This window comes from Cydia splendana, chromosome 8, assembly GCF_910591565.1.
Source record: "Cydia splendana chromosome 8, ilCydSple1.2, whole genome shotgun sequence".
In the NCBI taxonomy this organism is placed as follows: Eukaryota; Metazoa; Arthropoda; class Insecta; order Lepidoptera; family Tortricidae; genus Cydia; species Cydia splendana.
The window spans coordinates 8,744,672-8,770,705 of record NC_085967.1 but is presented as its reverse complement, the minus strand read 5'-3'; the positions used below and the strand labels follow the sequence as shown (position 1 = coordinate 8,770,705).

General features: G+C 38.5%; 2 protein-coding genes across 4 annotated transcripts in view; both read left to right on the top strand.

Annotated features, from left to right (window-relative positions):
- The window catches only part of LOC134792790 (endoplasmic reticulum resident protein 44), a 17,028-nt gene extending 2,914 nt beyond the window's left edge, over positions 1-14,114 (top strand). Inside the window, exons 1-7 of one of the 2 annotated variants that reach the window (XM_063764132.1) lie at positions 705-881; positions 1,030-1,105; positions 2,578-2,820; positions 4,671-4,913; positions 6,914-7,180; positions 8,357-8,555; positions 9,754-14,114. In XM_063764132.1, coding sequence (XP_063620202.1) covers positions 822-881; positions 1,030-1,105; positions 2,578-2,820; positions 4,671-4,913; positions 6,914-7,180; positions 8,357-8,555; positions 9,754-9,889 — 1,224 coding nt within the window. In that variant the 5' untranslated portion in view covers positions 705-821 and the 3' untranslated portion in view covers positions 9,890-14,114. Of the gene's footprint in view, positions 1-704; positions 882-1,029; positions 1,106-2,577; positions 2,821-4,670; positions 4,914-6,913; positions 7,181-8,356; positions 8,556-9,753 lie in introns of those variants that run through there. The other variant, XM_063764133.1, reaches the window with a different exon arrangement.
- On the top strand, positions 9,761-26,034 carry LOC134792793 (transcription factor Sp5-like). 2 transcript variants are annotated; one of them, XM_063764142.1, is made up of 2 exons: positions 9,761-9,890; positions 24,779-26,033. In XM_063764142.1, exon 2 carries the CDS (start codon positions 24,779-24,781, stop codon positions 25,781-25,783), a length of 1,005 nt encoding a protein of 334 aa, XP_063620212.1. In that variant the 5' UTR covers positions 9,761-9,890; the 3' UTR covers positions 25,784-26,033. The 2 variants fall into 2 exon arrangements, with proteins under 2 accessions (XP_063620212.1, XP_063620211.1); XM_063764141.1 differs by lacking the exon at positions 9,761-9,890 and adding an exon at positions 24,218-24,479 and having other exon boundaries at positions 24,779-26,034.

Below are 26,034 nucleotides of genomic sequence, written 5' to 3'. Positions count from 1 at the left end.
TTTTGATCTCTCTTGGCACGTTTTTACGCATAAAGTGCACGGTCTTCGAGCAAATCTTGTCAGTAAAAATAGGCGCGAAATTCAAATTTTCTATGGGACGAAATCCTTTCGCGCCTACATTTTTAAAATTTGCCGCCTTTTTCTACTGGAAAGATTTGCTTGACCGTCTATATATGGATGGTCAGCAGACGCAGAAAAAGGCGACCAATTGGAAAAATGTAGGCGCGAAGGGATATCGTCTCATACATGAATCTAGAATATACCTGGATCTGGCATGAGTGGTGGGGGTAACTGACAGAATGGGATAGTCTTATGTATCTTTCAGTAGGAGTAGCAGCGAAAGAGCTATTATTGTTTGTCTTTGTCACAGTCTCACATTTTATTTGTTCCCCACCTTTTTTTTTTGTAAGGATAATGGTGGGCAACAAGTGAATTCGACCAATCACAGTGTCGCATGTGCGTATGTTTTGTCCCTTACGGAGGCACGCGTATACCACTTCTATACGATCCTACCTTCTATGGTCTCATAGAAAATTTGAATTTCGCTCCTTTTTCTACTGACAGGATTTGCTTGACCATCTATATCTATAACTCTATAATAAAAGGTCTTTGGTACTACCACACATTACTCCGTCTTAACCGCTTCTAAACCGCTGTCGTGTGAAGGATTTTTATCGAACCATAGACAAGACAGACTAGAGATATATGACGTTTCGTTCAGGCTGCCAACAAACCGGGGCGCTGAGCTGACGGTAATCGGCACAGAATATTATTCTGGAAATAGTGGAAATTGGAAACTTACCTCAAAAAATAGTCCAAAAATGAGTAGACGTGGTTGTAATTTATGTAGTTACAAATTTCTAGCATGCATTCTAGTTTTGGTAAGTTATAAAATTCTTAAAGAAAATCATGGCATTACAATGTACATTTCTGCCATTTCGTCGGCCTGGCCACGGTTTAATTGTTGATTTTATGGTTTTGATTCGTTAACTAATTGATATATCATCATTGAACATTGTTACGTTTTAGATTTGCCACTGTTTTTACAACCCGACCGATAGCGGTGCCGTACAGATTACGCAAAGTAACTTGGATATGGTATTGGGTGAGTATTGTTTCTTTATTTTTCCGCATATCATGATACCGTGTCTACTCAAATATTTGTTGCGTAAACAAATCAAATTGACAATTCCCGTCATAATTTGGTTACTGATGAGGTTAGTATAGTGACCAATTTAGTATAAGGTCTAATAGTTAGGGAGGCGAATAGGGGAATTTTCGGCAATACTCGAGCGTGGCAGTTTAAGATATGAGAGATACCTTAGACCTAATAGAACAACCTTGTAAAGTATTTAGCTCTATATGTAGTGACGCGCGCCTAGGATAGACGATCAGATTAGTAAAAAAAAATGGATAGTCTGAAATACTCGAGCGCCTCAGATTAAGATATTGGGGGTTGATTTTAGTGTTTAAAGACTAAATTTAACTAATCTGACGATAAGTCTTTGACGCCGCCGAGTTATAGGGTCGCGAACTTGTAAAAAAAAACGTTAATCCGGCATTCTCGAGCACGATTTTTTTATTTTTTATTTTGAAGAATATAATCTAAAACTTACTAAAAATACAAAATCTGCCGGTTTCCGCATGACCGGAAGTGTGGAGGAGCCATTTCGTCTCCCTAAGAACGCGTTGCGGCATATAAGTCGCGAACGATACATTTTACAAAAAAAAAGTTTAAATTAACAAAAAAGGTAATTTTATTGTCATTCTTAAATTCCCCGTTTTATCAAGAAGAAAGAAAGGAAAAAAAAGAAACCAAAAAACCTTTTTCGGTCAGATTAAGAGAACCCACCAACATTTTTGTCAGATTAAAAAAATATGCTTTCAGGATACCGAGATAAACCTCGCCTATGAAAATCTGACGCGCTCGAGTATTTCAAAAAAACTTTTTTTTTTTGCATTTTCAAAAATTCATCGTAACTTATCGTCACGCCGAAATCGTCAGTTTTTTTAAAGGAAGCTTCCTTGGGGCCTACTTAACACCCCTTCCGAAAATCTGACGCGCTCGAGTAAATTTTTTTTTTTTGCATTTTTGACTACTTTATATGCCTACCCCCACCACGCAAACCGGCAGATTAGTATACCGTTGTTATCAGAGGCACTCGGGGCATACGTAGTATGAATATCTGACGCGCTCGAGAATGCCCACGTAACTGTTTTTTTTAACATTTTTGAAAAACCGTACACGCCAAACCCACCGCTAAAATGGTTTTTGCCATACGAGCTTTTCTTTTCGAAATTATTTTATCTTTCGATTTTGATAGGTCTCGACGGCGCCGTTGAATTACGCCATTTAGCTACCTCGCCTCCCTAACTATAATTCATATTTAAAAGGGTCTGTCTAAATACCTAACACATACAGTGTAAACTCTGTTAATGATCTAAATTCTGGAGAATGTTCTGTTCTGAATTATAAATTTTGATTTCACATCAGTAGCTGAGACAATAGGATACAAAAAATGTTTATAACATTCATCTTTCCATCCAAATTCCTTTAAGTTTATTTGTTTGTTTTAGCTTCCAATGAGGTGGTATTTATCAATTTCTACGCCGAATGGTGTAGATTCAGCAACATGCTGATGCCTATATTTGATGATGCCGCAGACGAAGTGACCAAAGCCGGATATGACCCTGGCAAGGTGGTCATGGGGAAGGTGGACTGTGACAAGGAAGGAGCGGTGGCAACCAGGTTTCATATCACAAAGTATCCCACATTGAAGCTTTTCCGTAATGGGTTGCCTGCAAAAAAAGAATACAGAGGTATGTGTTTTGTTTAGACACTTGAATACTTCAACAGATTCTTTGTGAAGTGTTTACAAAGACTTGCCTTTACTACAAATACACTTATTTGTGAATCACTTCAACAAGCCTCACCATTTGCATCTCACACCATTTTATTTTACAACAGTCCAGGATTATTTCTTAAATTCTATGTTATACAAATGGCTATTTTCAGACCCACTAAAAGAAGCGGTTGTACTGTTAATATACCAAATGGGTATAGGTGTACTTATTCGTTGAAAGTGCTAGTTGTATTTGAGGCAGCTAATATAAACAGTAACATGTTTTATGAGTTTATTTTATTACCTCATTTGTAATTGTTGTTTAATACACATATACTTCATTATTTTTACGCATAAATTACTGATTAGGATAACACACTACATTACATAATTTGAACAGCAATATTATCCTTAGGCCTGATTTAGACGGCGCGCGAACTCGCATGCGATTTTAGTTTTTGCGGACTGTTGGTTACGTCCACTTCAAGCGACCGATCAAAAACAGCAATGTAATGAAACTCGTATGCGAGTTCTCGCATCGTCTAAATTGGGCTTTATAATCTTAAGTGGTTAGTGATTTCTTGGTTCTGTGTGAGTAGTTAATAATTGAGACCACAGCTCTACATGCCTTAAAATTTGTTTATTGGTTTAGTTGTGAAAAGGTAACAGGAAGACAGGCAAGATTTGCATTCTAATATTTAAATAATATATTATAATGAAATTAATGAAGTTTATCATAAACACTCTTTTCCTCCTACAAATTATATTGTAACTTTTTCCTAGTTGTCCTCATCCTGACATTTATTTTACACAGTATTTGCAATATAATCTACATGATATGAAATATTTTGTTGAACTGGATTTAGTAACTGGAGACGCCTTGTCTGTCATTTTCTGTATCTGTACAAAACAGTCTGCCGATTTTTGTGGGGGAGGGGCATGTTAAATGTAAAGATAAACGTCAGTCCATACAAAAGTTTTCGGCACAGGGGTAAGCTCTTAAAGGCGACTCCAGTTATTAAATGCTCTAAGGGCCACGCATAATGGAGGGTTCCGTATCTTCCATACGATATAAAAAGCCATACCAGCCAAACAGGCGGATGGACAGACAGATTGACATGACGAAACTACAAGGGTGCCGCTTCGTCGTTTTATTTTGGCTATGGAACCCTAAAAATGTTTAGTCTTTTTCAAACAAATCTAATTTTAAAGGGACAAATGAGGCAAAACCATCTATGAAAGGTTTATCCACTTGACCATCCGACGATAGCATAGTATCCGAAACCAATATGCTCTTAACCGTCCGCGGGAACCTTACTATCCCAAGGGGTGGAAGAAGGAACGGTTGATTTCAGAGCCATCTAACGGAATATTTCGGCATTATTTACTATAGTATCGATTTACTATAGCGATCTTGACATGTCTTTTAATTGAAAAACGCTTTTTAAAAATCAGTAACTATTACTTATGAAAGCAGAAGAATATAAATGATCGTATTGGATTCATAATTGTTACATATTTGCCGTAACTTATATTTAAAATGTGTTTTTCAATTAAAAGACACATCGAGATTGTTTACCTTATTTCTAATGCTAAAAAAAACGAACTATAATTCTCTTGATGGAACAACGTAGTCTAACCAAATAGCTTAGCTAAAAATATAGATGGCAGTGTACGCTAGGTGCTTAGACAATGCAATTTGCATGAGTCGGGGCGCGGGTCGCTAAAAAAACCCGGACGGTTGAGAGGAAAACAGTCTCGCGGGCCGGACGGTCAAGTGGTTATAGGGTATTTCTAATTAACCACATTATTCTATATATGTTTTAGGTCAGCGATCAGTAGAAGCATTCTCGGATTTTATCAAAAAACAGCTGACCGATCCCGTCATCATGTTCAGTTCTCTCAAAGAGCTCCATGACCTAAGCGAGGACAAGAGGCATATCATCGCCTACATGGATCGCAGGGACCAGCAGGAATACCAGTTGCTCCGGAAGGTGGCTGCTAGTCTCAAGGATGAGTGCCTTTTCCATGCTGGCTTTGGGGATGCGTCGCAACAAATGCATCCAGCAGGTAATATTTAAAGTTATTCAAGTCAATGCCAAGGATTTCACATTGGATACTGACCCGCTTGGCGCTAGGCGCTGTCTCGCTCACACGCCAAGCACACACAGCGTCGTGCGGATCCGCATCAGTGAGATAACTGATTAATAAATATCAACTGAAACTTTTCTTCGTAATGTCAGGCCTGGTTTGTTATAGGGGAGATCGAGAAGAGTTGAAAGAAGTTTGACATTATATCATCTAAAGCGTAAGTGTAAACGCTTGCGCGAACAAATCATTCTGTTTCAATTCCCCTCATACCGAGGTAAGATGAAACAGGGGTCGAGGGGATTTGAAACAGTACAGTGATTATGTTAACTAAGGATGTATATTAGAAAAATAATACATTAGTTTAGAGGATACTGTTAAAAAATCAAAAATGAACATTCATATATTATTAGTACTCCCTATCAATTTTAAATATTTAAAAATAATATTTTAACGTAACAATTTCTACACTATTAATTTGTTGTCTGTACCTGACATGTAACTTGGCGTTATTAATAAAGTATTTGTATATGTTACGTGGGATGAGACTTAACAAAGGAACATTAATTAAATAAGTAACTCGGGCACAGAACTTTTTACGTAACTTTTGTCTTGGTCTTTTATTCCTTTATTTTTAGCGTGTTTTGTTTTCATTAAGGAACATTAAGGAATCTTGATTATCTTTTTTGATGATCTAACTGCTTCAATCTAAATCATTTTTAATTGCAGAAAAACGAAATTAGTTAAAACCAATTAGTCTGTTTTTCTTTCCTTCGTGGAGCCTTTAGCAAGGTTATGATAATTTCACGAAACGTTTAAGGTACATTACTAGATGCAAATTCTGTAGTCATCATATATTTCTTGGCTTGCCAAACCTCTGTCTGATTTTTTTTGGTACTCAATAGACACGCTAAAATAAAATATTTAGAAAAGACAAAATTAAACTTCATCTTATGTCAATTCAGCTATACAAAATAGAACCGAGGACAGTTGAAACAATCTCTTTGAAATTCTGTCATTACTCTCAGTAGCAATAAAATTGCATCCCAAACGCATACAACAAGCAATGACTTGCATCGTTCATTGTTAATTCAATCTTTAGTTAATTATCTTCCGGAACATACATAATACAAGCCAAAACACTACCACATTATAAAGTTATAGGTAACTAAAAAAAACGATTAAAAATTCAACTCATCTGTGTTTCAAAACGTCGCGGTCTCACCTAATCCTAATACAACACACATAGCCTTTCTGCACCCATGTTTGCCCAGCTGTTTGCCTGAATATTTGTGTCTCAAATCTTTCTTTATGCTGCAAATTCACTTTGTGTGTAAAGATTATTGTTGGATTTATTTTCTTAATATGAATAATAATACACTATGCAAACCTAAACCAGAAAATGAATTGCCGTTATAAGTATGTATCGCAAATGAAAATTGCGCAGCCATACAACCTAACACGAACCACAAAGTGAATTCTTGTCTTTAAATTAACAATCCAGCTTGTAGTACCTATGCCAATAAAATTTTATCGGCTTTTACGCACGTTCTGTTCTTGTTTTATATAAACAAAGGATTAAGTTATTACGTAATTACCTACCTCTACCTCGTATTACCTTATCTCTATCATACTACAGTTTTTGCTTTGTCTTTAACAATGGAATGAATAACGAAGACATTGCAATATACCTAGAGTAACACATTCTTAATATACATACCATCACTCGTTTGATTGTGACAAAGCCGTTGGCAACAAGGAAGTTACAAATTTGAGCAATAATACTTTCATAAACAATAATGCCACATCATCATCATCATCCATCTTTGAATTCCTATGCCAAAGGTGTCAAGTGACTGTAATCTTATCGACTATATCATCGAGCCACTCACAGATCAAAACTTGCGTAGACAAATGCAATTTTTCATTTGTCCAGTTTTAAATTCCAAATTCTTTTCTGTTAAATAATATTTCTATTGCAGGCCAGCCAATTGTCGTATTTAGAACGGACCGAAAAGTGTCCGAGGAGCCGGATGAAACCTACAAGGGCTCCCTCACAAACTTCGACGAGCTCTACACATGGGTGCAAGAGAAGTGCATCCCTCTAGTGCGGGAGATCACCTTCGAGAACGCAGAGGAATTAACGGAGGAGGGATTGCCGTTCCTCATCTTGTTCCATCATCCTACTGACACGGAGAGTGTGAAGAGATATAAGGAGATTATTAAGAGAGATTTAGTGTCTGAAAAACGTGAGTAAACTCTTATCATTTCAGTGTTTTGAAAAAAAAAATACAGGGACGCAAATGTGACAGCGAAGTATATGATGCTGTTCGGCCTTGTATATGTATTATGCTATATTTCATACTCCTGTACTTGTCTTGCTGTCAAGTAAAAGTCTATACAGGATTTTTTTGAACCCTTATTAGGCATTCTGTCAAAATATGTCAAACAGCCAAGTTTTTTCGTGATTTCGTTGTTGATCCCAAAGTAAACATTGCTCAGTATGTTTTATATTTATTATTACCTCGAAATATATGGCTAAGGGTTGAATAAAGTAACCGCTATATAACAATGTCGTTCGCATGTACGCGCATTCCACGATAATGTTGCTTACGTACCGCTTTTGCCTTGTATGGCAGCTACCTCAATCGAATTTGGAAAGCACATAAGTGCCCATTTTTTAGCCAAGTCTTGAATAATACCAGACCCGATATCGCTTCCTCAGCATTTTCAGAAGAATTAGAAGAATACCGTTACGTAAGCGACATTCTCGTGGATAGGGCATGCAGTACTGATCGCGGTACCAAGAATTTCAAGGCGGCCATGCCTAGAACCGGGATTCCCGGTTCTTCCCGGTTCTCAAGGCATCTTTTGATTACTTTTAAGAAATTGTTTGTGTTAGCGTACAATCTTTATGAATGACTTATTTTCACATAAATAATTGCATAAGAATTAATAAATGACTTATTTTATTATAAACAAACACTTAAGAAATTCGCGTTCCAACCTATTTTACGAAATTAACCGGCACACTTTGCCTCCACCTGGGCCGAGCCACACCGCCGTACCGTAGTCGATGCACTCAGCACTATGACGGCACGGCCTGCCTGCACGAATGCCTACTTTACTAGGTTAGTTTGTTGGGTTATTTGAGTCCCCCGTTTCATAGCACCATTATTAAATGTTATATAATGTCCCGAGCTAAAGTACTAAAACATTACTGCTATTGAAATGTGAATAACTAGTCATATGATGAGAACCGGGAAGTACCGGTACCGGGTCTTCAGTACCGGTTCTTTTGACACTATAAAATTCCCGGGAATTCCCGGTTCTCATATTACCGGGAAGCATGCCCTACTCGTGGAATGCCCCTGGTGGCGGGTAAAATCATGGCCCATATAAAAGTGAATAAAAACAATTTCCAGAGAACATCAACTTCCTAACGGCGGACGGCGTGAGGTTCGAGCACCCGCTGCACCACCTCGGCAAGTCCGTGTCCGACCTGCCGCTGATCGCCATCGACTCGTTCCGGCACATGTACCTGTTCCCTAACTACAGCGACATGGAGAAGCCCGGGAAGCTTTTCCAGTTCTTGCAAGACTTGTACTCGGGGAAACTACATAGGTAGGTGTTCATTATTATTGATCGAGTGAGCGCGTAGCGTGACCAAAGCGTCTCCGTTTTAGCTGCAGCAAAAGTTCTTTGGTACGAATATTTCTGTGCGGCGGCTGTTCTCTACACGTCGCATTTCTCAACAAATTCTCGTCAAAAGGTAGCTTAATATAAGAGGAATGATGTTTACCGCAGATTTCTACAAGATTCATGTACTCAATTGTTAACCAGAAAGATAACAGTAACTCGTTCCATTTCATTGCTTGTCACATAATTCCTCTAATAAATATTATGACGATTCCACTGTTAAATATTGTGAAAAATCTGTAGGTACACGGGGTTCTACCAGTTTTTTCGCGTAGGTATCTAAGAATGTGAATAAAAGACCATAATATGATGATGAATTATCATCATCATTAATATTACGAGTATTACGACGTAATTATTCGTATTAGTTTATTCTGCTCTGCACTAACAACTCGTGAGTAGTAAGTTATTTTGTTGACATATTGTATAACCTGCAGCAATTTTACGGTCGAGCTATTTAGTACAATAATGTCAACCGTGGAATCCGCGCGTCAATACCGAATTAAGCGTGACTGTAAAATACAGCGAATTTATACCTTAACATTATTTGACTCTAGGTATATTTTCCAATGTACCTACATCGTATTCTTTGACCCCGACTTCATAGGTTCATAGGTTAGCTAAGTACCTACTGGAGATAAAATTTACCAAGAGTTAGACCAAGAACAGTCTGTAGAGATTTTGATAGCCCACGCACTGCAAGTGTTATTTTAAACGTCAAACTTCTATGAAATTATGACGTACGTAACAGTTGCACTGCGTGGCCTATCAAAATCGCTGCAGACTTTTTTTGGTCTAACTCTACCTGTTTATTATTACTACTGTTTTTTTCCACCCTACTTGAATATTATAACAATAGTTTAGTAAGCCATTTCCGTCAGTAGAAAAAGATGGCAAATTTAAAAAATGTAGGCGTATAGGGTTGTCCTCCCATGGAAAATTTGAATTTCGCGTTTTTTTCTACTGTCAAAGTGGGTTTGCCAAAGTATACTTACGTAGTCTAGTTTGATTTGAATCAGAAACTTAAATCTTGGGCACTCAAACTGTAACGATATTTACGATAGAGTAGGACAAACCAAATAAAACAACTTAGAAATAACACAATATCCTTATTAAATTCCAGGGAATTCCACTACGGCCCGGACCCGAACCAAATAGCAGACAGTAACGACGTCAAAGTGACTACGCCACCCGAATCCACGTTCAAGAAGCTAGCTCCCTCCAAGAACAGATACACTCTGCTGCGAGACGAGTTATAAGGTTACTGTGACTAGCCCTTATCATTTAGTTTAAGTTCGGAGCCATCCAACTTCACCTATCCGTTTAAATTAATTCCTTTCTGCATTTTCCTTCGATATTTATTTTAATTAAAAGCCTTTCCTTGAACAAATGTATTCATTGCATTAGATAATGCGATAATTACCATTGAATTAAAGTTCTCTGCTTAAAACGTAAACTGGCGGAACAGGTTTTGTATTTGAGTCCCAGAATGAACATGCATTTATTTAGTTATTTTGTCGACGAATAAGAATGTTATTTAGAATTTCATAAGAAATTAACTTTAATGGACTTAATTTGAGAATCAGACTTTAAAATAGTAAAGTTTATGTTGGGATAAGCAATACTGAATCTTAACTCTGTATAACCAACAGATATTATAGTTATTTGTTTTACAAGGGGGCAAAGTTGTTATTTAACCTCTCGTGCTATATTGATATCCGAGCAAGCGAAAGATTTCAATATTGAACTACGAGCGTAGCAAGTGATTCGAAAAATGGAATCTTGGGCGTTGCGAGGGTTTCAGGGCATGAGGGTTAAATAAATTTTGCCACCGAGTGACACAAAATTTTTCACTACACCAACACAAGGAAAATACTTACTCTAAAATATCAGACATAATCAAAGCAAATCGATTCAAAATGAATGTTATTAAATATCTATCAACCGTCATTTAAAAGTCAATTCTACCAGCATTTGATTACTTTGCCCCACATGTGAATAAATTTCTCATCAGTTTTTGAACACTCAAGAGCTGGTGTGGTTAAAAATTAATGATTCGATTTTTCTAGTACTATATTTAAAGACAATTTTGATTTATTGTCTACACGACCATGTCTTGTCAGGTCATACGAGCATTGTCTCAAAATAAATGAAGTAAATATATTACGGGTTTACGTTTTACGCGAATGAAGTTCTAAGCTCATCACTCATCAGTTTTTATAACTGTAACATAAACTTACATTGTAGTTTTACTGCAATACTAGCCGATTTATATACATGTGCAAATATTATTATTTTATATATTGTATAGGTTCAAGAACCGAATCGAATTTCTATTGCTATTTCATATAAGTAATTTTTAATCGAGCTTAAGATTTTTCGGGCATCGTATCGCGGTGGCATCCTCTTTTATGTTTTCTTAGCTGCCTGGTTAATGCCTTTTCCATATGCTATGTTTTGCATTGCAACGTAACGTATGTTACACTAGATTTTGGTTTACACCGTACAAATCAATGTAATTTAATGTAAACAAAGTTGTCGCAAAGTATCTTTGATTTGTATATCTTGTATATTTACACTTGTATTATGTATTGATAAGAAATCTTGTGATCTAACTACCACTATTGTTGCAATTTATATTCGTATGTATCTCCTTTTCGTTATTTATAATTATTGTTACGCAAGCATTGACATATATATCTAGGGACTGGCCTTACGGGCAATAATAATGAGGCATGACAGGGGCCAGTAAAGCGTTGTGACACCGCTACAACGCGATTGGTTGATGAGTTCGCATTACGCGTGCTATTGGTCGCAACTAGTTACGTTAGACTGCACGATTGGCTGGAATTCGTGAGTGACACCGCTGAACTAGTACCATTTTTAATGTCCGTAAGGCCAGTCCTTATATTGTATAGTTGAATCATCGAGAGCGTGGAATTGCATATGTAGTAGTATTGTTTGTTTACAGGCATTCTATATTTGAATTTTCTATTTTCTTGTACTATCAGCATACAACCACTACAAATGCAATTCCATCTTCTCGATAATTCAACTATATATACGTCAATGTACGCAAGTGTATAAAGTTGAAATGGAACAGTTAGCAGCAGAAGTTGCTAAGCGGCTGAGGTGTTCATAATTACCTTGACACGCTCTTATTCTCGTAACAATAAAGTCGCGTCAAGATCATTTTGAACACCTCGTCCGCTTACCAGCTTCTGCTGCTGACTGAACATGAAAGCAATTGAGTGTGCAAAACAGCTGACATCCAAATGCAAGACGATTTATTCTGGCAAATATGTGAGTAAAGCCCCATTTAGATGGTTCAAGAAACTGCAGGCAATATTCGATACATTGCTAACTACAGAGTACCTATAATGAATACAGATCATAGACCAAATACTGCAATGTAACGAAAAACGCATGCAAGTTTTTGGACGGTATTTGGTGCTTAAGAGAGAGACGAATGCATTATGTCTGTGAAAAGCGCTATCGCCCTACCAGTACTATCTTGAACACAATTAACTGTCTATTCGTAAACCTTGCAATGTCACGGTCTAACCAAAGCGAATTTGAAATGGAGGAATATTGTCAAAGTAAATTATGTACATAGTCAGTTAATCTACTGCCATCTTTCGACACAAATGATTCACACTTTTAGAACGCCAGTCAAATGACTTTGATCCTTATTCTTTCACTGATATGTGTTAAATTTGTTAAATGTCAAAAAGTATCGCCATCTACTCGAGACTAGGCCAAAGGTATGGCGCCATCGCTCGAAAAGATCGCACGTTCTAAGTGTTAATCATTTGTGTCGAAACATGGCAGTAACTGTACTGACTACATAATTTACTTTGACAATATTCCTCTAGTCTAAATTCTCTTTTGTCTGACGTTCTACCAATGATTAGTTAAGTGGGTTACCGGGAGTACGGAAGGCATATAATGGTCACATTGGTCACCATATTGGTGTTCCTAATAAGGTAATTAGATTTAGGTATCTTATTAGAATAATTAACCAATTTAATATTTGGAACGACACGCCTATTGTATACAACGCGTCATCGTAAACATTATCGGTATCACAGAATAATTAATAGTACTACCGTACAGAAAGGAAACTTCCTACAAAACCGAAGTTTGACAGCGGTTCAGGGTCGAATCATGCTGTCCCTTCTAATATATGGCACTATCCCTTTCGGCTATTTAGGGTTGTCAAAATTCTAGCCATTATCTTATCTGTGGTCGTGCACGCAAAGGGACGTCAAGATGTGTCAACCCTAATAAGCTGGGAGCAATGCTGAGCCGAAAGGAGCCGAGTTTGCCCGGAGGGAGGAGTTTCGCACCCCTGTCGGTATGCACGATGGTTGATATTAATTTAACTGTAACCGTCATTGGCGGTCAAAGTGTTGAGAAGCCTTATTAAGAAAACCAAGTTTCATCTTGCCCTTGAATGCGACCATAATAGCCTTTAGTTGAACCGGCATGTTGAAATCTGCTGTCTAATAGTGATACTTTCTATATAGGCCAATCAAATTAGATTTTTTCAGGAAATAATTCCCAGCAAGCTGTAAATCGTCTTAATACTTTCATTTGGTCCTAAATTAGTATAATTCGAGTGTGCTTCATTCCAGGAGTTGTGGAAAAAAATTTGCTCTTTTTCAGTTTTTTGCTTGTAGTTCAAAAACGGTACGTCCGACGGAAATTTTGCTCTAATCATGATAAAAATTTACTCTGAGGATTCGAAAAGTACCTTAATATGAATTTTTAGTCAAAAATTGTAAAAAATGGCCGCCACTTTTTTTTTGTAAAATCGTGTTTAAATCAGACTTTTTTTTCCAGTGTTTGATTTACAGCCACCTTGAAGGTGGGTTCCTTCTACATCGAGTGGTTTTGTCAGTCCAAGGTAAAATGTATCCACAGCTCTTGAGATAGAGCAAACTCAGATTATACGCATTTAGGACTAATTGAAGGTATTAAAATGATTTCCAGCTTGCTGGGAATTAATTCCTCAAAACGCTTTTTTTTTATCTAATTTGATTGGCCTAATATGTTGCGTATCATTCTTATTCCAGAGATAAACTGTTACACAGGCAGTCAATAGACTATGGAACGCACTTTTGTATGGTTTTCCAGTCTGTATTATTGATAATAAATTAGTTATTTATTGTTAGATTTGGGCTAAGAAAAAAATGTGCTGAATTGTCACACGGCCGTAAAGCGACATCTATTTAAACTGTCAAATTCGAGGCACTGATTGTTCTTAGACACATCTTTTATCTACATCTTCTAATACAACTTTCCGTTGATAGTACCCGTTTACACTTTGTTTCTTCACTTAGATCATTATGCTATTCGCAAACAAGAGTGCTACATTCCTCTAGGTAAAGGAAAAAGTTGTCACTATTATGTGAAATGTTTGTACAAAATGTATGTCTTGTGTCGCGTGTTATGGTGTAATAAAATTTCTAAAACATAAAAGGCATATTATTTCGTTACCGTTTTGACAAAGCGAGAGTTCATGTCAACTAAGCTATGCGAAAATCTTACAAACTTAAACCTCCTAAGGCCCAGCCATACAAATGAAAAATCCAGAATTTGCCACTGAAATTTGAACCTTTAGTGCAGAGAATAGAGTTGGTTTTGTTTGAAAATTGGACGAAACAATAAATGCGACTTCCAATTGAATATTATTTAAATTTCATCAAACTGAATAAGTACTATAGTTAGGACCTTGGGCCTTTCAGATCTTGGCTGAAAAGTAAGAAAGAAGGAACGTCGTTGAGGTACAGTAGATTGTTAACCAAGGAATGAAAGACGCCCATTTCTGACGAGATATTCTGGCGTCTGTTCGAGGGCGGTGGCGAGTGAGGGCGCCAATAGTTAGACACTACTTTTCATTACAAAAGTAATACTTGTAGCAGGCACTTAGTAGATACCTAGGTATTAGATTAGGTATAATGAGTGGTTTCTACGTAGGTAGTTTACTACCCATTCTGCCCTCCTAAGCCGAATAGCGCTATCTCAAAAACAAATGATTTTGAAAATGGAATTCTCAGTAATAGAAACTAAAGTATAAGTTAGCAATGAATTTTCTTTTGAGATAGCGCTTTTTGGCTTATCAGGGCAGCATCGGATACTAAACTTGACTAAACTCGATATTGTCGTAAGACAGATACGCTCGACACTCGATAGTGACGTGTTTATAGAGTCGAATTCAAAACTCTTTACAGCTGATTTAGACGGCGCGCGAACTCGCATGCGATTTAGTTACATTGCGGACTGTCGGTTACGTCCAATACAACCGACCGATCAAAAACCGCAATGTAAAGAAACTCGCATGCGAATTCTCGCATCGTCTAAATGACCGACCCTAATTTCCCTAGTAGCATTTTCGTTGGGGCCTACGGTGCCAACAGTAGGGAAAACGTTGGGATGAGGTTCGTTCCGTAGCCAACATTAATTTTGTATTGGCCCACCATCGCATTTACCAACATTCGCTGTGGCACAGATGCCCAACAATGGGCCTTTGTGTATTTTGGTACCGTTGGCTAAACAACGATAATATTCGTTGGCCCAATGATGACATATATCGCATTTACCAACATTGGCAGTGGCAGTGATGCCCAACAATGGGCCTTTGTGTATTTTGCTACCGTTCGCTAAACAACGATAACATTCGTTGGCCCAATGGTGACGAATACCGCATTTACCAACATTGGCTGTGGCACGGATGCCCAACAATGGGCCTTTGTGTATTTTGGTAACGTTGGCTAGTCAAGGATATCATCCGATGGCCCAATGATGACAAATATCGCATTTACCAACATTGGCTGTTACACTGATACCCAACAATGGGCCTTTGTTTATTTTGGTAACGTTGGCTAATCGACGATATCATCCGATGGCCCAATGACGACAAATATCGCATTTACCAACATTGGCTGTAGCATTGATGCCCAACAATGGGCCTTTGTGTATTTTGGTAACGTTGGCTAATCAACGATATCATCCGATGGCCCAATGATGACACAAATCGCATTTACCAACGTTGGCTGTGGCACTGATGCCCAACAATGGGCCTTTGTTTATTTTGGTAACGTTGGCTAATCAACGATATCATCCGATGGCCCAATGACGACAAATATCACATTTACCAACATTGGCTGTAGCATTGATGCCCAACAACGGGCCTTTGTTTATTTTGGTAACGTTGGCTAATCAACGATATCATCCGATGGCCCAATGACGACAAATATCGCATTTACCAACATTGACTGTAGCATTGATGCCCAACAATGGGCCTTTGTGTATTTTGGTAACGTTGGCTAATCAACGATATCATCGGATGGCCCAATGATGACAAATATCGCATTTACCAACATTGACTGTGGCACTGATGCCCAACAATGGGCCTTTGTTTATTTTGGTAACGTTGGCTAATCAACGATATCATACGATGGCCCAATGACAACAAATATCGCATTTACCAACATTGGCTGTAGCATTGAGGCCCAACAATGGGCCTTTGTGTATTTTGCTACCATTCGCTAAACAACGATAACATTCGTTGGCCCAATGGTGACGAATACCGCATTTACCAACATTGACTGTGGCACGGATGCCCAACAATGGGCCTTTGTGTATTTTGGTAACATTGGCTAGTCAAAGATATCATCCGATGGCCCAATGACGACAAATATCGCATTTACCAACATTGGCTGTAGCATTGAGGCCCAACAATGGGCCTTTGTGTATTTTGCTACCGTTCGCTAAACAACGATAACATTCGTTGGCCCAATGATAACAAATATCGTATTTACCAACATTGGCTGTGGCACTGACGCCTAACAATGGGCTTTTGTGTATTTTGGTACCGGTGGCTAAACAACGATAACATTCGTTGGCCCAGTGAGCACAAATATCGCATTTACCAATATTGGCTGTGGTACTGATGCCCAACAATACCAGTTGAGTTTGCTTGTGGCGTCACTAGATGGCGTTACTGTCTCCAAACATCGAAGTTATAGTTATTTTCTCGATTATTCCGGATATAATCATAATATTTTTTAAAAGTAACTTATAAATCTAATAGCTATAACTATAAAATTTATACATAAATTTAAAAAATTGTATTTTACCAACATTTTCTCAATTTAAATCTCAAAAAACATAAATCTCGCTTACGAAGTTTCGAAGTGCGGTTAGTATATATACAAATTAGAGTGTATAGTAAGTGTACTTGCTTCGGCAGTACATATACTAAAATTGGAACGATACAGAGAAGATTAACAACAACTGCTGTCTAGCCGAGGGCCTTCATGTGGATACAACCAATGCCTAGTTGCCTACCGTAGTGTAATTGTAATATTTATCAGCAAAGGCCCAACGTCGTATTACACAACCACTTACTTAACGTAGGGTAACTGTAGGACTCGTAAACAAAAGCCCATTACATAATTAGACTGTAGGCACACTATAAATTACACAACTATTTACCTACGGTAGTATTGTAAGAATCCTACACAAGGCCCAACGTTAAAGTTACAATGTTGGCCCTTTGTGGGACAAGCTGTGTTGGGCCTTCAACCTGGTGCACGACTACCTACCGACCTACCTGACTTGCCGTTGGGTAATTGTTGAATTTGCAAACAGAAGCACAACGAAAAAATTGCCCTTTTTTATTTTTTTGCAGTTGGCCCTACAGCAAGCCATACGGCCAAATGTAACAATTAACCAACCATCAAACAAATGTGTATAGGCCCAACCACGGCCCAACCAAAACCACCACCGTTGAATAATTGTATGATTTATTTAAATAGGCCCAACGATAAAATTACTCTAATGGCCCTCTGTTGGGAATCTTCGGGCGGGCCTTTGTCGAGGGCCCTCCAGCAAATCGTACGGCCAAATGTAACAATTAACCAACCATCAAACAAATGTGTATAGGCCCAACCACGGCCCAACCAAAACCACCACCGTTGAATAATTGTATGATTTATTTAAATAGGCCCAACGAAAAAATTACTGTTATGGCCCTCTGTTGGGAATCTTCGGGAGGGCCTTTGTCGAGGGCCCTCCAGCAAATCGTACGGCCAAATATAACGGTTGCCCAACTAATACGTAAACAAAGTCCCAACAAAATCCCTACAAGAAAATGCTATTAGGGTTATCTTGATTTTTGAAATAGACAGTCTATAAAAGTTTAGGACAACTACAAAAACTGACCTTTCCGAAAAAAACGGCAAGTGCTTAATGAGCGACGGCGTCAAATGTGTCATTAACCGTCGTCATATCTGTCCGGGCTTGTTTTGTAAAACAAACGGGCCCGTTTTTACATATGTACAGGGCAATTTCGGCTGTCACTGCAAAGCGTTTCAAGCGATTGAAGACACCGCGGCGCGGCAGGGCGCCCGATCCGCAGAATTTTACCTTTCAAGTTTTTATGACTGCGTTGATCTTGACTTACTATGTTTAGATTGAGTATTTGTGGAGATTCATGTTTATAGTTTTGTATTGTGCCTATAAATGACATTCGTTGTCTGCTTATCGAACCATTTAAATTTGGCATTTATTCCGCTTTCAGATGTTGGCTTTTGGTCAAGATCCTTGGAAAGTTTTTTTAGAGCGATACAAACTAAGTTACTACCTACTTAACAACAACACTTTTAAGAGAATAGTGAACGACCGCGTCTCCATACAAACGTAGTTCCTAGTTTCCTCTCTAGATATTGACATTGATGTTTAAACCCTCGTGCTAATATTGATGCCCGAGCAAGCGAAAGATTCCAAAATTGAACCACGAGCGTGGCGAGTTTTTTGAAGTCGGTTAAAAATATTGGTTCTAACGCTCAGTTGTGGACAAGAAAAAATCATTCAAAGTTTGAGTACTTAATTATGAGTAATTTAAGTATGTACCATAATTATTAGTGCCATATAAAAAAACCACATAGATAGAAGTTTTTACTAATGCACCCAACCTTTGACAAACCGAAATCAAGGCACTTCAAAAAAGTTACACTTTTTCACAAAAATGACAAGGGATTCGTGCGAACCTGCGGCTCATTGTGCGACAGGTACTCGCGTGATCTTGTTACATTTCTGACGGTTACTTTATATGCAATCGTATCTTCTTCAACTGTAAGATTCAATTAGTAACTTTGCTGCAAAATATTAAGGTTCAGATTGATAACGCAGGCTTCGTTGATATAGGAGGTTGGAAAAATATTCCATTTGAACATTTCGACAAAGCCAACGCCCGCTGTTCACTCCTTTACGGTTCCTTGCGAAACCGAGCGAAGTTCCGATCAGATAACATGAGATCCGCCTCGATACAATACCGATATTAAATTTATTCACGATTAAACTCGAATTCTGGGTTTTTGTGCTCTTTGTGATGGATTTGAGATCATATTTCCTTAATGCAACAAGTTTATTTGAATGTCTCCACTTTTTCACATTGCAACAAAAGATAGACATAGAGTTAGTTTTTTACCCAGATTCCTTTAGAGGTAAGTATACGTTACTCTACCTTACTACCTACTGTCATATAACTACCTAATTCGTAACATAGAGTTGGAATGCCCACTTAAATATTAAAATCGATCACGTAGTAGAGGTATGTAGCATCATCATTTAAATGCTCTACATTGTTACTACACTACCACTGGAGACAATTGTATAAAAGAGGTTAGGTACTACGTACTACTCCATACTTGCTACCGAGAACCAATTCAATCCAATATCCTGATTCAAATTGATTCGTAGCCACATTACACATCTGGTTAAGTTTTTTTTAACAAGCTTAAAATTGTATGTGTACCTAAATGTTGATGTTAAGCAATACAGAGAAAAGCAATACAATTGTACCCAGTGGGTATAGGAACATACTTATTAAATAACAGTTTATATTAAAATATTCACTTAAACTGTACGGGCATGACTTTATGACAAAATGTTTAAGTTCTATCAAGAATTTCAAGTCATTGAGTGCCTTAATTTCTACGGGCAACGTATAAACACCTTAGCAGCCACATAGTTAGTGCTACGCTGGTAGATTGCTTTCGTAGCAATAGGAGCCTGTCGGTATATCGTATGTATGTATGTATGTATGTAATGTATATACTTTATTGTACATAGAAATAAAAACACGAGAAACACAGTTACAGAGTAAATTAAATACAACAAAGGCGAACTTTATCCCTGTATGGCGAACATCGTCAAATCGTCATCGTCGTCGTTATCGTGAGCAAACATTGAGTTTAGTCTGTTGCTATTAAAATTATTTTTTGCAGGAGATTTATTTACATGCCAGCGAACTAGTTTGCAGAGCTCTATTATAAACAGTGCAGAAACTCAGAAAGAGTGGGCAAACCAAATTTTTAAAAGAGTCTCTGTACAACTCTCGGTTGGATTTGCTGCCTGTTAAAATACGTATGTCTACACATCTCTTTTTTAGTGTAAACAGCCGATGGACTTCAGTACAACTATGCCATACGGCTAATCCGTATAGTTATAAAACGAAGAAGTGTCCTATAAGTAGGTATTACCTTTGTTATAACCGTTTTGTAGAGTAAGAAGATAACGTTGTGTGCATATTTTCTAAGATCTTACTACCTACTAACAAACGGCACTATTACTCTCGATGAAGTCGATAATATACCTAATTGGCCGAGCCATTGGCGTGGGTGCCAGCTCGGCTGGCGGCACACAATGGCCGGCAACCTGACACCACTACGTCGGTACTTTGTGCAACTCTTCGTACAGATCCATTCATGCCGCCAAAAGACAGGAAGTGAAGGACTACGTGCAATAGCACTAATTACCCGCCCACGACATTGGAAACCTGTAATTAGTGTAAAATATCCGAGGCTCGACGGAAATGACCCGCAGCTTGAAATGCGTCTGGAATCAATATCAATTCAATGCGAGCATGGAAATGAACAAGAGTCGCATTCAAACTTAGATAAGAAAACTTTGAAGACGCGGTTCCTTAGCTTAGGTATTAGGGGTCATCCATTAATCACATCACACGTTTAGGGGGAGGGAGGGGGTCAAGAAAGTGTGACATGTTGTGACAAGGGGGAGGGGGGAGTCACAAACTTTGTGACGTCACTTTAACTTCATCAGTAACCGAAAATGGATTTAAATTATTTAATTCCCTGTACAGTTAAATAACAAGTTTTTGGAACGATAATCGTTTTTATTACCTAGTTTAATTTTCTTTCCTAATCAGTTTTGGGCTATAAAATTACTAATATTTCTTGTCAAAAATATTTTGATAAAATATGAATAATACAAAAAAATCGATTTGCCGACTGCGTTGAAAAAAATTGTGACGTCACACCAGGGGGGGAGGGATTTGCCAAATGTGACCAAGTGTGACAAGGAGGGGGGGAGGGGTTAAAAAACCTATAAATTCGTGTGACGTAATTAATGGATGACTCCTTAACTAAGTAGTGTGTAGGTACAGTCAGCGTCATATAGTAGGAAGCATCCAAAGTATTCAAATAGTTCGGTACGCCGTACATATTACATAATAATATATGGTGTACCAAACTATTTGAATACTTTGGATGCTACCTACTATATGACACTGACTGTACCTACCTAGCAACCCTGTCTACGAATCTGGCGGTTATGGGTTCAAATCTTGGTAAGGACCAAAATTTGTGTGATGGCCACTTACGTTTCTGAGCCTGGGATGTTTTCTATTCCTACCTACACATGTATCGTTCTATTTGTCTGGAAACAGTAAACTTAGCTACAGATGTGGTACCTATAGAGCTTGCACTTGAACTAGAATGATTTGTGTATCTTATCTTATTGTTTTCGGGGGCCCTTGCGGATACACTTCGACCCATAGGGATCTTTTGTGCAGTTACCCCCTAGAAGAGATCCGTCAACTACTCAAGAGCTTTTCCCACCATATCCATGTGTCGGATGATGGAGCTCATGGGTAGCGTTTTAAAGTCCTTTGGTTCCAGGTATCCTGCTCCAAAGTCCTTCATTCTTTGTCTGGCGAGGGCGTGACATTCACACATTAAGTGTCTTACTGTCTCTTCCTCTTCGCCACACATACGACAATCGGTGTTGTCAGAGTGTCCCATCTTGGCCAGAAATCCTTTGACCCCGTAATGGCCAGTAAACACCCCCGTTATGATTTGGAGTTGTCTTTTGCTAAGTTTCCAAAGCTTTTTGCTCCAGCCGGAGTCTATTCCTTGCATAAAGAGCTTTGCATGCTTTAGACCCGTATGATTTGTGTAAAGATTTTCTCTTGATAAATACGAGTATTATGTAGGTATGTATTTACCGACAACTCAAAAACGTTTTAATAAGTAGTAGGTTATAAAACTTATAAACAAGTAACTACAATCAGCATTCAAATCACCGTATACCATCGAAGTAAATTGAAGGAAGTCGGCGATTCGTTTCATCATATATCGCAACATGCCGTCCTTGTAAATGATTGAAGATGTCGCAAGTGTCCAAGGGCCCGCGTTTTTTGGGTTCGCACGCTTACAAAAACGCAGTAGCCCTCAAGATTTATGGCGCTAGGAGAGCGATCATCGCGCATTAGTAGGCTTCTTTGTCCACTGCATGTGGGCTTTGTGGAGGCTCGGACACCGACTAGGGCACAGTAGCGAAATGCGGCATTGTCTAGTCCCGGCACCGGCAGCTATTGTTCTATCCTGTCGTAAACATGTCGACAGGTTACTGAGGCATTCGTGACAATTACTGGCCATTCTACAGTACAGTAGCGCTTTCGTGGAAATGTATTTTACGGGCTGTAATAAAAGGGTGAGACTGCCGCGAGGTGATTTAAGATGTTATGGTTTAAAGATCGAAAAGGTTGATGATGATGTAGTATAGTGGTTGTGAGCCCACTCAGTGTTTACGAATATTTTATTTAGATTTAGACATGCCAATAATTAACATATTTAAATAAATAGGCAATTTGTGTCTATGCATATAGCCAGTAGGTAATTACATTAATTATAAATACATCCATATGTATACTTACCTACTTACGTAAGAATTTAAAACTCCAAAAACTTAATTTAAATTTCATTCATTCAGAATATTATATTTAATATTGAATTATTATTTCCCATTTTTTTAGTTTTACATATGTAGTTTTACTGTTTGTTAGCTTTAAATATAATGAGTCATTGTCATTAATGACAACGAAAAAAAAGTTTTATGAATAAATGAAATTAAAAACTTATTGATCAAAATAAAACATTTATGTATGTAGTTAAGATAATTTTAAATAATTATAATAGTTATATATAATCCGTATTCATAAAAGATTAATAATAATTTGACATCGGGCTAATAATAGGTACATATTAGCCCGATGTCAAATTATTATTAAATTAAGCTACCTAGCCTACCTAGCAGAGAATGCTTGTGACATTTAGTCCATCTTTTCCTAATTATGATGTCAAGGAATACCTATTATATATTTTTCCTGCTGCAATGAATACTGAGGTATTATTCTATTGAAAGACAATTTTTTTTTTAAACGAAGAAGAATCTTTTCAAGTTTTCCATACTTATCATTCACATCCTCCATTTATCCTCTAGCTTATGGCTTTGTTCGAGAAGCTAACTAAACATTTCACACCCGATAGACTTTTTCATTCTTGTCAAATAAAACCTTTATATTTTTTTTAAATCTATAATCTTGGGCAATGCCTATTAATTAAATAGAACAAATCTATTGTACAAACCGCAGCATTAGTAAAACAATAAAAAGAACAAACCCAGTCGGCAGGCAAACTTAATAAGTTCGGCGGAACACAGGAAAAGTAGTTCTCTCTAAGAGAGCGGCGTTTAGTAAAACAAAAGCATCTCGAACGATTTAACAAACTGCCATATTTTAACAACGTGTAATTAAAGGTTTGGCCTCGGATATGCATAAATCATACTGCTGTGCCGCGAACTGCTGACCGAAATAGAGAAAAAATTAAAAACATTAAGCGCTGCGTGAGAGTCAAAACAGAAGAATAATATTATATAGGTAGATGGCTATCAGAACAAGCTTGACCAGATCCACTGAGAATTAAATAAGTAAATAAAATAAAACGCTTTCGTAACACTTTTAACAGCCGGAGCGGAGGATTATGGATCGGTGAATCATTTTATTCAATATGTAATGTACGGATTATGCACTCGAAAAAGATAGAAATTAAACAAAAAATATAGGTAAATAAAATACAGTTAGGCCTAACTATTCAGATATGTACGAGTATAAATATATCAGTACCTACTATCAAGAAATTGCTATCTGAATTGAACTCCTGGCAACAAACAACCTCTACCTATATGTCATGTACTACAAATCAAAGCTAAGTAGGTAGCCAATGTCAACCAATGTATAACAAATGAAGTCGGTATACATAATGTTCTAAGTAATTCGTTTTTAATTTTAATATAAATCGCTGAATGTAAATTTCGAAGCAATACTTATACATAAAAATACCCAATCACGATATTCATAATATCTACATAGATCAACATAATCAAGTGACGTCACGTATGTGAATAGTTTCTTCTTATAAGAAGTGAGTAGGGGCATAAGTCACGGTGGGGTGTGGTGGGGTATGGGGTGTCGGAGGCTGCGCGAGCGCTCGCGGGCGCGGGGTGGCGCGCGCGGCGCTACCCTCGGGCGGGGGCCGGGACGAGGCGACAACCGCTCGTTACCTCCATCCGAAGCCAGTTATTAAAAACGTCTCGACGCGAACGGTGCGCCGCCCTGTAATTATCCAGTTGAAGGCTCGTCGCGCTACGTTGTCACCACCGTCACCGGATATGCAATACGTGGATCCGCCCGCTCAACAGGTCCGCCCTAACTCTATTGCCTCCCTAGTTTACTCGTAGCCTTTGGCAATCTATTATTTTTGACGTTTAAGGCTGGATCAGTAATTTAATAGAGTTATTAGCGAAACATTTAAATTTATCTGATCTGAACGCTTTTGTGAATTATGACTGTTGCGAATTTCGGAATAGATGATTGCATACCTTCATTACTGGCGAGTTACAAATTAGTTTTTTAATTAGTACTTAATCCGAGCGTGACCCAACATATATTAAGCTAGTATGTACATAGTGAATTAACATATTTTTGGTGTTTGTTGCAGATGATGAATATGATGCCCAGTTACGGATACGGGTGTGGACGCGGCGATGCAATTTCACCGGCTTCAGACCTCTCGTCATGCAGCAGTGCTTCATCAGGCGCGTGGTGCGGCTGGCGGGAGCTGCCAGCGTATCCTCAGTACCCGTACTGGCCGCCCGCCGCCGCCGAAGAGGCGCGCGACCTCCAGCGCCGCTGCGCCAAGTGCCGTTGCCCCAACTGTTTGACAGAAGCCGCCGGCCTCGGACCTAACTACGGCAAAGACGGTGCTAAGCGTGAACACGTCTGCCACGTGCCCGGCTGCGGAAAAGTCTACGGAAAAACCTCGCATCTGAAAGCCCATCTCCGCTGGCACACGGGCGAGCGGCCATTCGTATGCAACTGGCTATTCTGCGGCAAACGATTCACACGCTCTGATGAGCTGCAGCGGCACCTGCGCACGCACACCGGGGAGAAGAGATTCGCGTGCCAACTCTGCACGAAGCGATTCATGCGCTCAGATCATCTCGCTAAGCATGTTAAAACGCACGCGAATATGACGAGGAAACCTAAGAAAGCTAACTCTGAAGATAATGAAGAATCTGCTAAGGTTACTAATGAGAAAACTGAGCAGAGATCTGTAGAGCAAGCGCCAGCTGTGTCAATAGGCAGCGCGAATTATGGAACTGTGCCAGCTGTGAGTGTTGCGTCGAAGCAGATGTCCATGCCTCAGTCTCTAAACTACGGAGCAGTTGCGCCGAATGTGTCTAGTGTCAGTTACAACAGTGGAATGGTGTTTGGGAGCGGCGCGAGCGCAGGCTGGGTGCCGGACATGCGGCAAGAGACACTATATGCGCGACCGTTGACTACTGTTGCAGCCACTCGCCCTGTCTACCAGTACCCAACCCTGCCGGACACAACCCGGCAGTATCCAACGCACTTCCCTGCCTACCAGTGTGCTACGAAAGATAATTATACCATGTTTCAGGGACACTATAATCTCCAGCCGCCTGTAGCGCTTGGACAATAAGTGAAGAATCGTTTTAATTTAAAATATGACTATGTTGTGGATCTAAAGTTATGGTGGAGTTTTGGTAATTGCATGTATTTTTCTTAATGGGATGGGAAGGCTAAAGGTTCCTTGTCAAAAGTTAATGTCATGGTCATAATCGTATGATTTGTTGGAAAGATGTTGGTTGGAATATTTTCTGACGAGTTACCAGAAAGTTTATTGTGATCTATAATGTAATTTACTGTATGTACATATTTAGTTAGTTTCTT